Source organism: Oncorhynchus mykiss, chromosome 6 (genome assembly GCF_057628025.1).
Source record: "Oncorhynchus mykiss isolate SJ-2025 chromosome 6, ASM5762802v1, whole genome shotgun sequence".
Lineage (NCBI taxonomy): Eukaryota > Metazoa > Chordata > Actinopteri > Salmoniformes > Salmonidae > Oncorhynchus > Oncorhynchus mykiss.
The window spans coordinates 25,469,583-25,484,892 of record NC_143027.1 but is presented as its reverse complement, the minus strand read 5'-3'; the positions used below and the strand labels follow the sequence as shown (position 1 = coordinate 25,484,892).

Here is a 15,310-nt window from a genome sequence, read left to right as displayed (position 1 = left end):
GAGGCCAGGCTGTTTACAGTGAGACTTCATATTTATTCATATTTATAGAAGTATAAAATGTGTGACAAAATGTTGGATTTATTGTAATCCTATTAACATTTTATTATGACTAAAAACTGCTTACCAATAACATATACTGCAGTTTCCAGATGGTAGTTACTGTTGTTTCTGATAGTGGTCCTATAGCAGCTGTTTCCCTTCCCTGTTGAATGCCAGAGATGAGCGGCACGACAGATCGATTTAACTAGCAGCAGAGTGCACAGTCACGCTTTGACTGCAAATGTAACAGGGTTGGTTATGTTTCCACTTGGTACTGCAGAAATATGTATTCCTATTGGTTGGTTGAGTTTTACATATTATACAATTGGTTATGCTTGCAGAAAGGGGACGCGAACGTCACTTTTTCCCAGTCTATTGACATGCAAGCGGTAGGTCACGTTCAGAAATAGCGGAATCTATTTACGTATATTTACAGTGTGTACGAGTTAACTATGTACATTTCCTGATATATACTGTACATATACAGTTGAAGTCAGAAGTTTACATACACTTAGGTTGGAGTCATTAAAACTCGTTTTTCAACCACTCCACAAATTTTTGGCAAGTCGGATAGGACATCTACCTTGTGTATGACACATGTCATTTTTCCAACAATTGTTTACAGACAGATGATATCACTCCTAGAGATGAACGTACTTTGGTGCGAAAAGTGCAAATCAATCCCAGAACAACAGCAAAGGACCTTGTGAAGATACTGAAGGAAACAAGTACAAAAGTATCTATATCCAAAGTAAAACTAGTCCTATATCGACATAACCTGAAAGGCCACTCAGCAAGGAAGAAGCCACTGCTCCAAAATCGCCATAGAAAAGCCAGACTATGGTTTGCAACTGCACATTGGGACAAAGATTGTACTTTTTGGAGAAATGTCCTCTGATATGATTAAATAAAAATAGAACTGTTTGGCCATAACGACCATCATTATGTTTGGAGGAAAAATGTGGAGGCTTGCAAGCCGAAGAACACCATCTCAACAGTGAAGCACGGGGGTGGCAGCATCATGCTGTGGGGGTGCTATGCTGCAGGAGGGAATGGTGCACTTCACAAAATAGATGGCATCTTGAGAAAAGACAATTATGTGGATATATTGAAGCAACATCTCAAGACATCAGTCAGGAAGTTAAAGCTTGGTCGCAAATGGTTCTTCCAAATGGACAATGACCCCAAGCATACATACAAAGTTGTGGCAAAATGGCTTAAGGACAACAAAGTCAAGGTATTGGAGTGGCCATCACAAAGCTGTGACCTCAATCCTATAGAAAATGTGTGGGCCAAACTGAAAAAGCTTGTGCGAGCAAGGAGCCCTAAAAACCTGGCTCAGTTACACCAGCGCTGTCTGGAGGAATGGGCCAAAATTCACCCAACTTATTGTGAGAAGCTTGTGGAAGGCAAATTTTTACCAGGATTAAATGTCAGGAATTGTGAAAAACTGAGTTTAAATGTATTTGGCTAAGGTGTATGTAAACTTCTGACTTTAACTGTATGTGTGTGTGGTACATATTAGATATTGGGGGCATCCTGGGATGTACTTTTGCATGTTATTTCTGTAAGACCAAGTTAGAGAGCATGCTACAATTGTAATGGTCTCATTAGCTCCCTGCTAATTCACAGTTATTTCCATGCTAACAGACAAAGGACGAATCTACAGCCATCAATATACTGTTGTCTCGCACATCTAATGTGCTTCCTTGCTTGCGTCTGTTATCAGAATAAACACCAATCAACTGGGACTGCTGGCTGGGTATTCCTTTCTTTAAAAAGACAGAGCAAAAGAGTTACGATCAAATTTGTTACAGTGGTGCCGAGATCAGTCTTCTTGTCTTTGCTGGACATCTGTTACACAAATGCACACACAAACACACACACACTGTGAACTCTTTAGCCATCGGATGGGAGAGGGCAGACGATACTGTATCTGTCACACTACAGTGGCCCACAGTGAACTGAACAAGAGAACTGACTAGACATGCACGCCCATGTAATAGACATGTACATCCTCCTGTTCTCATCCTCATGTTCTCGTCCTCCTGTTCGCGTCCTCCTCGATCTATCCTCTGCCTTCGACAGCGGGAACTATCAGATCCTCCTTTTTACCCTCTCAGGGCTGGGCTTCTCAGTTTCTGCACAATGCTGGATTGCATCCTACCTGGCAGGTTGCTCCTACCAGTTAACGTGGAGAGGGTCTTTGTCTGCACCATGAGCTCTCACTACTGGTGTCCCGCAAGGCTCGGTTCTAGGCCCTCTCCTCTTTTCTCTATAAACCAAGTCGCTCTGCTCTGTCATATCCTGACATGGTTTTATCCAATCATTGCTATGCAATTTACACTCAATCACTTTTCTCCTTCCCCCCTTTTGACACCCAGGTGGCAACACATCTCTGGATGCCTGGCAAACATCTCAGCTTGGATGTCGGCCCACCACCTCAAGCTCCACCTGGCCTGCCTTCTCCAAGACTTCTCCATCACGGTTGACAACTCCACAGTGTCCCTCCCAGAGTGCTAAGAACCTTGGCGTGACCCTGGACAACACCCTGTCGTTCTCTCGCTACTGCAGGTTCATGCTGTGCAACATCCATAGAGTATGACTGTTCCTCACAGAGGAAGAGGTGCAGGTCCTAATTCAGGCACTTGCCCTCCCAGAGTGCTAAGAACCTTGGCGTGACCCTGGACAACACCCTGTCGTTCTCTCGCTACTGCAGGTTCATGCTGTGCAACATCCGTAGAGTACAACTGTTCCTCACAGAGGAAGAGGTGCAAGTCCTAATTCAGGCACTTGTCATCTCCCGTCTACTGCTGGGCTCCCTACTTGTGCCATCAAACCTCTGCAACTTATCCAGAATGCCGTAGCCCGCCTGGTGTTCAACCTTCCCAAGTTCTCTCATGTCACCCCACTCCTCCGCACACTCCATTGGCTTCCAATCAAATCTTGCATCCACTACAAGACAATGGTAATGGTTCTGCCACCTCTGGTCTACCACCTCTGAACTCTTGGCCCTCCCACCCCTACTGGACTCAGCTCCCACCCAGCCTAGTCAAAGCTCACTCACCCCAATGGTGGAACGAGCTCCCCCTAACGTCAGGACACTGGAGTCCTTGCCCATCTTCCGAAAATGTCTGAAACCCATCCTTTTCAAAGAGTATCTTAAATAAATCCCATGGCGCCCCCTTAAAACCCTACTACCAATGACTTTGCTGATAACTACATTATTGAGGAAAAATTTACTTGGTACGACTGTGATATGTGGTTGTTTCACCTAGCTATCTTACGATGAATGCACTAATTGCAAGTCACTCTCGATAAGAATGTCTGCTAAATTACTAAAATGTCAAATGTAAACACTCATTAATGTAAAATATGTGTGCTGAATGAGACATCTGCATTCCAGAAACCTGCAAGCTCTGCGTACCAAATATATTATTTACCAACATCTCAGTTGGTCTCAGACAACCCTTAACAACCTCTATGTAATGCTGAACAAAGCATCTGTCTTGGTGGGTCTCATAGTGCGTCATGTTTGTTCTGTTTACTGTCCAAAGAGAAGAATTGGGTGAACATCCGTATGTTTCAGTGTTGCACATTACTACAGTATAATGAGCTGTTTTTTTGCAGTCTGGGCCAAGAGAGTGTGTAAATGGGTTTCATGTTGTTTTGTATTCCAGATAAGAGTGTGTGAATGACCAGATGTTGTCGTGTAGTTCAGGGTAAGTGTGTGTGTTAATGGCTGGATGTTGTTGAGTATTCCAGGGCAGGTAGCCTAGTGGTTAGAGCGTTGGACTAGTAACCGAAAGGTTACACAATCGAATCCCCGAGCTGACAAGGTACAAATCTGTCGTTCTGCCCCTGAACAAGGCAGTTAACCCGCTGTCATTGAAAATAAGAATTTGTTCTTACTGACTTGCCTAGTTAAATAAATAAATAAATAAAGAGTGTGTTATGTGTACATGCGTGTTAATGGCCTGATGTTTTGGTGGTCTGGGTACATCCCAACAGTCTTTTTGATAGTGTCAGCTGCTTCTGAGGCGTTTCAGCTCAGCTTCCATTAGCCACGAGCCACAAACCATCGCAAACCACCATCCCCCCTGTTGTCCCCCAGCAGTCCCCCTGACGACAAACTCACTTTGTCCTCTCCCTGCTGAGCTGTCTCATTCACCCACACTGTGTTGGAGGGGGTGGACCAGTGTAACAGTGAAACATGGCCTCCTGCATGCAGCGCCTAGCCTGGTGATGGAGGATGCAGATGGGCCTCAGCAGAGTAATGGAGGGAAACGATGAGCAACAGAGTGCCATCCCTCTCCAACGGCCTGTGCTGCATCATGGAGCCAGGGAGAGGGGAGCGAGAGGCCCAGGAGCATGCAGTGGACTGCCGGCTGGAGACCACTGTAGCGCAGCTTCCAACTTATTGGATTTCCTCTGAGGATGTTTGTTTCCTTCACTGCTCCACTGAGGGACAGTGCTTAATTCCTAGTTATCTCATCATTATTTATTGAGGGAACCCTCCAAGGAGACAGAGTGTGGCTTCTGCAGTCGATCAAGGTCTGAATGAGGAGGTAGAGTGTTAGGCAAGGGTGTAACCTGGTGGTGGGGGGCCTGATGTTATTCTGAAATGGTGTTAGAATTGAGAGTGGACTATAGTAACTTTCTGAGGATTAGCAGTGTCCACTTTGTTATGTTCAGCTCCATTTTGATTTGCTATGCTGACAGATTTGTGAAGTAGCATATTGTGACTCCCATGCAGTATCTGAGAGTATTGTTAATGAAGTATTAGCAGTTGAGAACATTTAAAAACGCATGACATTTCCTCTTCAGTTGATGTGGGTATTATATTTTCTTTATTAATTTGTTACTGTGCATTATTTGGTATTCGGGACATTCAATTTGGCACGTAGCTCAATACATTCAAAGAAAATATATTCCCTGACGGGTTGGACCCAACAAGTATTGGTATAGAATAAGCCTCCACCTTTAATTTCTGTGAAAATGTCAGCTCACAGCTTTCCTTTGTTCAGAGTAACACCCAATTTCTGCATTTGTGGCCGATGTGAAATGGCTAGCTAGTTAGCGGTGGTGCGCGCTAATAGTGTTTCAGTCGGTAACGTCACTCGCTCTGAGACCTAGAAGTAGTTGTTCCCCTTGCTCTGCAAGGGCCGTGGCTTTTGTGGCGTGATGGGTAACGATGCTTCGTGATTGACTGTGGTTGATGTGTGCAGAGTGTCTGTGGTTCAAGCCCAGGTTGGGGCGAGGAGAGGGACGGAAGCTATACTGTTACATTGATGCTGTTGACCTGGATCACTGGTTGCTGCAGAAAAGGAGGAGGTCAAAAGGGGGGTGAGTGTGGCCGATGTGAAACGGTTAGCAGTGGTGCGCGCTAATAGTGTTTCAGTCGGCAACGTCACTCGCTCTGAGACCTAGAAGTAGTTGTTCCACTTTTGTGGTGCGATGGGTAACTATGCTTCGTGAGTGACTGTGGTTGATGTGTGCAGAGGGTCCCTGGTTCGAGCCCAGGTTGGGGCAAGGAGAGGGACGGAAGCTATACTGTTACACATTGTATTCTGTAAGTCTCAGACTGTCCTATGACTTCACTAGCTATTTGGGTGTTGATTCCCAATAGTACAGAGAGTGCTACTACATCCATTAGTGTTGCTTTGTGAGAGGGAGATGTACAAGGAGAGATAGAAAACGACGGATAAAAATGACTATTCACTATTCGGTCTGTATGCTGTTAGTGAATTGGCTTCTTTAAATTTTGCCACGTTTTCCAGACTTCATTGTGTATTGTGGAGGCAATACACAATGGCAATTTTCTTGATTTCATGTTTCATAAGAACATCGCAGGTAGATATTTCCTTTAGATTAGTTGTGCCAGCACTCCATTTCAGCACCATGACAATCCCACGCTCACCCTCGCACTGCCACAGTACACCACTCATTGGCAATAAGACCAAGGTGTCACACCTAATGAGTCTCTCAGGAGTTGCTTTCATATTCATAGTATATTTGTATGTTATGAGTATTCACTCCCACCCCAGCTGTCAAAGACATGAAAAGCACATTTGCCATAATTCTGTTCTAAATGCTATATGTCAGTTTAAAAGTTTAGAAAAGTTGAAAAGCTCCAGTATTTGAAGTGGTGTATCCACATGGGGAGTGTTAGATGACCAACATTAGAGGAACTCTGATGGGCCTACAGAGCTGCAGGAGGTTCCTCAACTGGATGCAAGTCCATATTGAACATTAAGTCAATAAAGGGACTTTTACTTCAGTCAATGTACTCAATGTACTACACACTACACTCCCAGCTTCGACATGGTTGGGGAGGTTAATGCCCTGTATTCCTAAGTGCTGGATTCAGTCGAGTACAGAACATTCTCAAATCCAATGTCTGGATGGGAAACTACTGAGAGACATCATGTTTATTCAAGTGAGGAGAAACAAGAACCATGTCCCCTTTGCTCTCTGCCTCCTCCTGGAAAATAAAGAGAGTGAGTGAGTGAGTGAGTGAGGCCTTAGAACATACCTCTACTGTATTTAATATCTCTAAAGTGTGTGAGAAGCGAGAGCCATCTTAGATGAGTGTGTTTGCCTGGAACATTAGCTTAAATACTTCATACCCGCATTCTGGGTATGGCATTCAGTGTGTTTGCTTCATTTGAAGCCCTGAAATTTAATCTGAAGCGCCCTTCTCTTTTTCGTATGATCCTGTCACATTATGTCTATCTGTCTGGCTTTACTATTTTTCATCCAAAGGGAGCTTGCTCAAACAAACATCCAAGACAAAGAACAAGCTGGTCAAGAGAGCTCAAATCTCTAGAAAGTAACACGCAGCCATGCATTCTGAGTGACCATTAGCCCTGGACTGTATCCCCAATCTTGTAGAGAGTGGAACCACACCATCTGTGCTGCTGTCTTATTATGCGCCAATCATTGTTCCTGTAATACGCTAATAAGGTTTCACATCAAAGTATTTATTTTGACTGGCCAGTGAGGGTTTTGTCATTGCATATATGTCTGGTGATAGAAAACGTTTCTTATTGCTGTTGTGGCAGAGGGCAGCTGGAATGGATTTGAGCTAGACAGAGTCTCAGGACACAGACGATCAGTGAGACATCAGAACTCAAAATAAATGTTTGTTTTACTCCAAAGTTTGTAAACAAAGTAAATGTTAACCCTATATAGTCCCAAAACATGGTTAAAACTCATTTTTACATCTTGGATGGTCATTCCTTCCGTCCATAGCTCTGTCTGTGTGGTGTTGAGAAGGTGTTTGGTGTTGGAAGATGTTTGGTATTGGAAAGGTGTTTGGTATTGGGAAGGTGTTTAGTGTTGGGAGGGTGTGTGGTATTGGGAAGGTGTTTGGTGTTGGGAGGGTGTAGCAGGACACAAATGGTTATTCCTGAGTGCACCATACTGGCCTCAGCCTGATTAATAATGTAAAGAAAGGCAATTTTTTCCGTTTCTTTCCATCATTTCCCCTCAGAAACCCGACTGCTCTACTGTATGTGCAGTGAATGGACTAATAACATTTCATTTGTAGATTTTCCCTGTGAACATTATCCCTTTTTGCAGTATTTTCTGCCAAGGACATAGGCCTACTTTAATTTGCTGCAGTCACTGAACACATTTCATTATATCCTTTTTAGATTCAGAAACTGTTTGTTATTATAATCATTACTGGAGGATAATAGACATTGTATCTAGTATACACATGGAAACAACTTGCATGGTCCCTGTGCCAGGGACAAATACTTTTGTTAATCTACTTCAATAATACATGTTGAAGCAAAACACATCATGGTTTTACTGTAAACAATGTTATTTCTACCATTATATGTATACACAGTGATACAGTTTTTTATTGAACTGAAGAACAGCAGTTACACCACAAAACAGAGATAAAAATGTACGCCTGTCCACAATTTTCCTCTTCTAGGAGGATACATCTGTTGGTCACATAATTGGCTGGAACGTGACAGAGTTTGAGTAATTATTTCATAGGAAGAAAATAACAGACAGCTGAGACACATATGAAGAAAAAGGGATTTGTTGAAACCATCTGATCCTTTAATGTGTATTTCTATGGCGAAGACGACATGGTCTGTTGGGCCTCAGCTGTTTGGAGCAGGTTCAGCTGGATGCATACAATGATTCAGTGAATTAAAGATCTGTTTGATTTAACCACATGTTTAACCAACCCATGCTGCACTGTGTTCTCTCTCATCTTGAGTTTCTGTGTGTTTTTTCCTCTTCCCCAGGGTCAAGTTGAAAGAGGGCATGGTGTTTCTGGGTGCCCGGCCCAGCAACCCCACCCTGTGGATGGTGAGCCAGGATGTGAGGAGCGAGGGGCACAGGGTGGTCACCCTTCATTGCCGCAGGAAAGAGTCCAGCTACGGACAAAGGTCAGTCAGGAGCACCTGGATCTCCCCACGGTGTCCTATTGGACATCACTAGTATACTGTACACACAACCATCTACAACCTGCACTCACCCATCTACAGCCATCCCCTATAGGACCGAAGTCTGCCTTATAACTCTTGACTCTAAATATCACAGTGTTGGCTTGAGTAAACCCAGCTAGCACATAACGTTCTGAGAACCATATGTTTCTTAGTTCTTGGTAAAAGCATGGTTGTCCTATGATTATTTTGCATACAACCTTCCCAAAACCTTCTGGGAATGGTGCAGGGTAGTTGCTTGGCTTTTAAACATACTCAGCACATTTAAGGAACTTGACAAAATAATTTTCTTGGTATTTCACTACTTTAACAGAACGTTTCATAATAGTTCAAACATGGTTACATGAGCGTTCTCCTACTGCTTTGACATTGGGAATGTTCTCAAATAGTTCAGAGAATGTTAAGAAGCCGCGTTCTTCTGTGGGAATTTCGGTACTTCAGCATAACGTTTCTTACAGGTTTCGTCATGGTTCTACTTAAAGTCACGTTCTCAAATTGTTCCAAGAACATTAAGAAAACTTTTTAGAAAAACCACAAGAAAACTTTAACAACGTTGAGAGCAGTCCTAAGATTGTTATTTAAAAACATACATTCCTTTCTCAGAATGTTCAGAAAACGTTTCATAAAAAACACAAGAAAACTTTAGTAATGTTCAGAGAACATTCTAAGAATGTTGATTAAATACATATACATTCCGTTCTCAGTGTCAACAAAACTCTCTATCCTCTATCTTGTTAAGTGTGTTCAGGTGTTGGCCTCTCCCACTAATTGGCAACACCTGATCTTAATGAGTGCTTGTTTCCTTTGAGATGGGGTCTTTTTGAATAGACTAAAATGAGCAGCATTGCATGCGTATAAAAACAAGGCATACTAGCTCCATCCTGATGCCCGATTGGATAGAGAACAGAAGATTATAGGTTCTAATCTTACTGATGTCATGTCAGAATACAATTTGTTTGCATGATTAATGCTTAAGGAAATGAATTTCTGTGGGTCCTATCTGCCCTTTGAATTCCAAAAAGTTAACCCAAAATAAGCTATCAGTGTTAGTAAAATTTGTATTGAAACATTCAGTGAAGGTTAAGGAAGTTATTCAAAAACCGCAAAATAACTTATCCTTTCCGTTCTCAGTGTTAATTAAACCTCCCAGGAAAGCTTTCAAGGAACCAAAGTAAAACGTTATCAGAACCTCCCTGCAACCTAAAAATAAACATTTCCAAAACAATTTTCACTTCTGTTCTCAGAACGTTTTAAAGACAATCAGTTTTACCGGTCAGGAAACTTATGGCTTCATTCACAGAACCAATGGGAGAACCATGGGAAACCAACAATGTACGTTCCCACAACTTCCAAGCAACCAAATGTGGTGATGCCTATGCCCGTTTTTTATTAAATATTTTTATTTAACCTTTATTTAACTAGGCAAGTCAATTAAGAACAAATTCTTATTTACAATGACGGGCTGGCAAGAGTTAAACGGCCTCCTGTGGGGACGGGGGCTGAGATTAAAAATAAAAACAAACAATGTAAGACCAAACAGACAACACAGACAGAAGACACTGGCAACAGCACAAATACAACAGCAAACAAACAGTGGATGTGTGTGTGTGCAGGCATGTGTGTGGTGTGTGTAAAGTAAAACAACATAGTCCTTACAAAAGGCAACGCAAACTAGAATCAACTACATGTCTCAACAACCTGTTCATCTATTTGTCCTTTGACCTCATATCGTGGAAATTCGAATCAATACTGAGGAGAGACAAGGTCAATCACCAATCAGGATATTCACTTTATTAAAAATCTATCGATAAGGGAGCAGGTCAATAAAACACACACATACAAGGTGAATCGATTGAGTGCTCCAATAATAAACAAGTTTTTTTATAGAAACCCAAGAACTGCTTAGTCATGGTTGGTCCCACCCCAGCAGATCAAGGCATCATAAGCTTCCTTGTTTTGTTCTTGTGGCCAGGTGTAACAGGTCATAGCGCACAAACAAGTGATAACTGCAGTTCCGTTTACTCCTTTCTCTACCAAGCTAGCCTCTTTTCTCTTCCATCCCCCCCACAGCGGTGCCCTTGGAAGATAGTAAAATAACAGGATGGGCTGAATAACTGTGGTCACTTCTCAGAGACTCTTTGTCTTATGTCGTGTGACCAGGTTGCTCAGAAACAAAGAGAAATTGAAACTATACAGGTCTATCTGTTCCTCAAGCTTATCTCCATCCCATGTCCCTGACCACATGGCTAGACCAGCTGCGGGGAGTGAGTGGTGAAGAGATTAACCATCCTTTCTCAGAAGCACAGCATTGGTACTAAAGAAATGTCTCTACTATTGTTCAGATATTCATTGTTAACTATTAACTATTATTAAACAATCTTCTCTCATACTCCTCCAGGGACACCAGGTCGGGGAGTTTTAGGTCGGCTTGTAGGGAATTCCAATTTTCAGGACTGTTAGCATAAAACAAGATTGAGAGCAGAGTTTGTATGTGTTTTTATTTCGAGCTAGAAGAGAGGATACATAAAACTGCAGTTTTCCTAAAATGGCCTTATAAATAAGAATGTAACAGTGTTTGAGCCTGCATTTAGCTAGTGATGTCCACCTGACAGCACCATGTCCAATATAGTATGCTCTCTTTTGATTAGCATACTCATTTCCCCAAACCTAAATAGCCTTAAAGTTGTTTGGTCATTTCCTATCTTTATTATGTACTTAAATGTATCTAGTAAATAGGAAAGAGATTCCCAGGATGTGAAAAAGGTTACTGCTGTGTTAATTAAGCTGGGATGCGGTGTAACGTCTGTCGTCGGAATGAGACCAAAGCGCAGCGTGGAGAGTGTTCATGAAATGTATCTACAAGAAACACTCAAACAAAAATAACAAATTCAGAAACAAAAGTGAACATTTCCGTCAGGCACAGACACTAAACAGAAAATAAGATCCCACCAAAACCCAAACGGAAAATCACAACTTGTATATGATTCCCAATCAGAGACAACGTTAGACAAAACAACAAAGAAATAGAAAACATAGATTTTCCCACCTGAGTCACACCCTGACCGAACCAAACATAGAGAATAAATAAAGATCTCTAAGATCAGGGCGTGACATGCGGGGCCCTTTGTGTGTTCTAATGGTTTTCTTCTATGGATCAGGAAGTTGGGTTAATAAATCTAACTTTTTAGTGACAGGTGTAATTATACGGATTAGTGAATGATTGGGAGGTTGGAAAGCTCTGATTATTAAGTTCATCAGCATCATTCTACTCTACTTATTTTTAAAGAAAAGAGAAGACTTTAGAGTTTGACCCTGTCACCTTCCATTCAAAGTATGCCCTGTGGTTGTTTGAATTTAGCCTTTTAAACTAATTCTAATATTTTTTTTTCCAGTATTCTTGCTTAAATTCTTGTTAAACAATTCCTCCCACAAAAAGTATTAGGGCAGTAACCATCCATTGATTACTTTAGTTAGTTCAATGCAGAGCTGTGTGTTCAAAAGAAGTAAGAGTGTGATTGCTATTCCAACCTCAAAGAGTCTAGAGACTTTGAATGTTTAGGTCTGTTGTATAATTCATCTTGATATCATGAACCAGGGAGGTACCCCTACATGGTCCTTAGCAGTACTACAACACTGATTATCAAGCATCATGTACAACATAAAAGAAAACATCCAGGCAAACAAGTCTGGCACAGTCAACCTGGCACTCAGGTCTTCTACTTCCCTTGCCTCATCTCCCTGATATAATGCTCAGTGTACTCTCAGCGCTCTGTCTCAGCAGCACCAGGTTGTGCCGAGTCTCTCTCACATGAGTGTGTAGTGAAGTCAGTTTCATTGATTGAAGTGAGGGAGTCAGAGACAAGAGCGAGCATGTTCTGTCTAATCCCTGACTGTCCTGTTGGGCCATGTTGGATGGACCATTGCTCCCTAATCCCCCAGCTGTCCCAAGTCACTCCATAGGCACAAGAAGCCCAGCCGTGGCTATAATATACAATTATCCTTTATTTTTGCATTGCCTCTCCACCCCTTTCCCACTCCCAGTCTTTTCATTGGAGCCCTTTGGAGGGATTAGATACAGCCATCTCATCTGTTGAGCTGTCTTTCAATTTATCAGCCTCACACTGACTGCAATATTTCTCCATCCCGTTCTCTCTTTTCAAACTAGCACAATGAGTGGATGTGAGTACTGTCGGTCAATCTGCTGTAGCTGCAGCTTTTTTATCAGGGGGAATTTTATTACCCACTTTATTACCTGTTTTTTCTCTAGTACCTTTAACCTTGTGTATATGATGTATTTTATAACCAGTACATGGGCAGTGCAGCAGGCATATTGTTCCTGCTATGTATTAAAGGGAATACTATAGGTGACTTGGACGAGTCACACAATCTGGAGTGGTGGCAATTCCACTGAATTGGCTTAAAATCTGCACCAGATAGCCTATCCACACCCAGCTCTATTGAATAGGCCTACTGTAGCTGTTGTAGTGTACTATAGTCGTACAGTGCCTTCAGAAAGAATTTACACTCCTTGACTTTTTCCACATTTTGTTGTGTTACTGCTTGAATTTAAAATCTATTACATTTACATTTTTCTGAAATGCTGAAATGTCTTGAGTCAATAAGTATTCAAGCCCTTTGTTATGGCATGCCTAAATAAGTTCAGGAGTAAACATTTGCTTAACAAGTCACATAATAAGTTGCATGGACTCACTCTGTGCCATAATAGTGTTTAACAAGATTTTTTGAATGACTACCTCATCTCTGTACCCCACACATACATTTATCTGTATGGTCCCTCAGTCCAAACAGTGAATTTCAAACACAGATTCAACCACAAAGAACAGCGAGGTTTTCCAATACCTTGCACAGAAGGGCACCTATTTGTAGATGTGTACGAATAAAAAAGCCGATATTGAATATCCCTTTGAGCATGGTGAAGTTATTAATTACACTTTGGATGGGGTATCAATACACCCAGTCACTACAAAGATACAGACGTCCTTCCTAACTCAGTTGCAGAGAGGAAGGAAACCGCTCAGGGATTTCTCGAGGCCAATGGTGACTTTAAAACAGTTGCTGAGTTGAAGGGCTGTGATAGGAGAACACTGAAGATGGATCAACAACATTGTAGTTACTCTACAATATTAAGCTAATTGAGAGAGGGAAAAGAAGGGAGCCTGTACAGAATAAAAATATTCCCCCTTTTCAAAAAGGCACTATAGTAATACTGCAAAAAGTGGGGCAAAGCAATTAACTTTTTGTCCTGAATACAAAGTGTTATGTTCGGGGCAAATCCAATATAACGCATTACTGAGTACCACTCTCCATATTTTCAAGAATAGTGTTGACAGCATCATATTATGGGTATGCTTGTTAATCATTAAGGACTGGGGTGTTTTTCAGGATAAAAAAGAAATGGAACGGAATGGAGCAAAGCACAGGCAAAATCCTAGAGGAAAACCGGGTTCAGTCTGCTTTCCACCAGACACTGGGAGGTGAATTCACATTTCAACAGGACAATAACCTAAAACACAAGGCCAAATTTACACTGGGGTTGCTTACCAAGAAGACAGTGAATGTTCCTGAGTGGCCGAGTTACAGTTTTGACTTAAGTCTACTTGAAAATCTATGGCAAGATCTGAATGGTTTGTCTAGCAATGATCAACCAATTTGACAAAGCTTGAATAATTTTGAAAAGAATAATGGTAAAATGTTGCACAATTCATGTGTGGAAAGCTCTTAGAGACTTACCCAGAAAGACTCACAGCTGTAATCACTGCCAAAGGTGCTACTACAAAGTATCAACTCATGGGTGTGAATACTTATGTAAATGAAATATTTCAAAAAACATGTTTTCACTTTGTCATTTTGGGATATTGTTTAATCCATTTTGAATTCATGCTGTAACACAACAAAATGTGGAATAAGTAAATAGGTATTAATACTTTCTGAAGGCACTGTGCTGTCTGTCATACTAGCTTGCTTTCTATTTCCACAAGGCCACCACAGCTGTAAAATGCCCACTTCACACATCTCATTCAATGGAATATTTTCAAAACCAGAATGACTATAGTGATACATTGTTCATTGTTATTGGATTGCACTTCAGAACTCAAACTCTGCCAGAAAAAAGTGACATTAATATTTGTTCTAATAGACAGAATCTGACTTTATTCGCCAGGACACAACTGCTTACTCAACACAATAAAGTGCCAACTTCTACCCGCCTTGCATGTTATGAGAAAACACACGCTTTGAAATAGTGCGCTTTTTCAGTTACAGATTTATTTTCTCCCTAATACAGTACTACTGTACAGGAGGATCAGAATAAGCTCCTATAGAAACGCACAGATATCAGCTAAAAGAGCACTCTGGGAGATTGGAAATTCACTTGCAGTGGCACTAAAGAAAAGCAGCACATTTAAAACAACAGCAGCCCTGCTTCCTCAGCATGTCATAATAACCCAGTCTAAGTGGGCCCTTATCTCCTCAGTAAAAGTGCCTTGTCTGGCCCAAGTTAATGAAGACTGTCTCAGTCCAGATGGATATCCCCTCGGTGGCCATTGGGAGAGACCTCATGTAGAGCAGAAGCGGGCTCTTTAGAGAACTAGTTCAGTCATTGTAGCCAATTCCCAGGCCTCAGTGAAGAGATACTGTCACACAGACAGAGATTGAAACACACTGTAAGTGTCAATTCATCCCAAAGGTATTCGATGGGGTTGAGGTCAGGGCTCTGTGCAGGCCAGTCAAGTTCTCCCACACCGATCTCGACAAACCATTTCTGTATGGACCTCGCTTTG

At 41.8% G+C, this 15,310-nt stretch overlaps 1 protein-coding gene across 1 annotated transcript in view; it reads left to right on the top strand.

Moving 5' to 3' along the window:
• LOC110525591 (transmembrane protein 132C) overlaps nt 1-15,310 on the top strand; it is a 203,284-nt gene that overhangs the window by 73,236 nt on the left and 114,738 nt on the right. Inside the window, exon 3 of the mRNA XM_021605839.3 lies at nt 8,310-8,453. Coding sequence (XP_021461514.3) covers nt 8,310-8,453 — 144 coding nt within the window. The remainder of the gene's footprint in view (nt 1-8,309; nt 8,454-15,310) is intronic.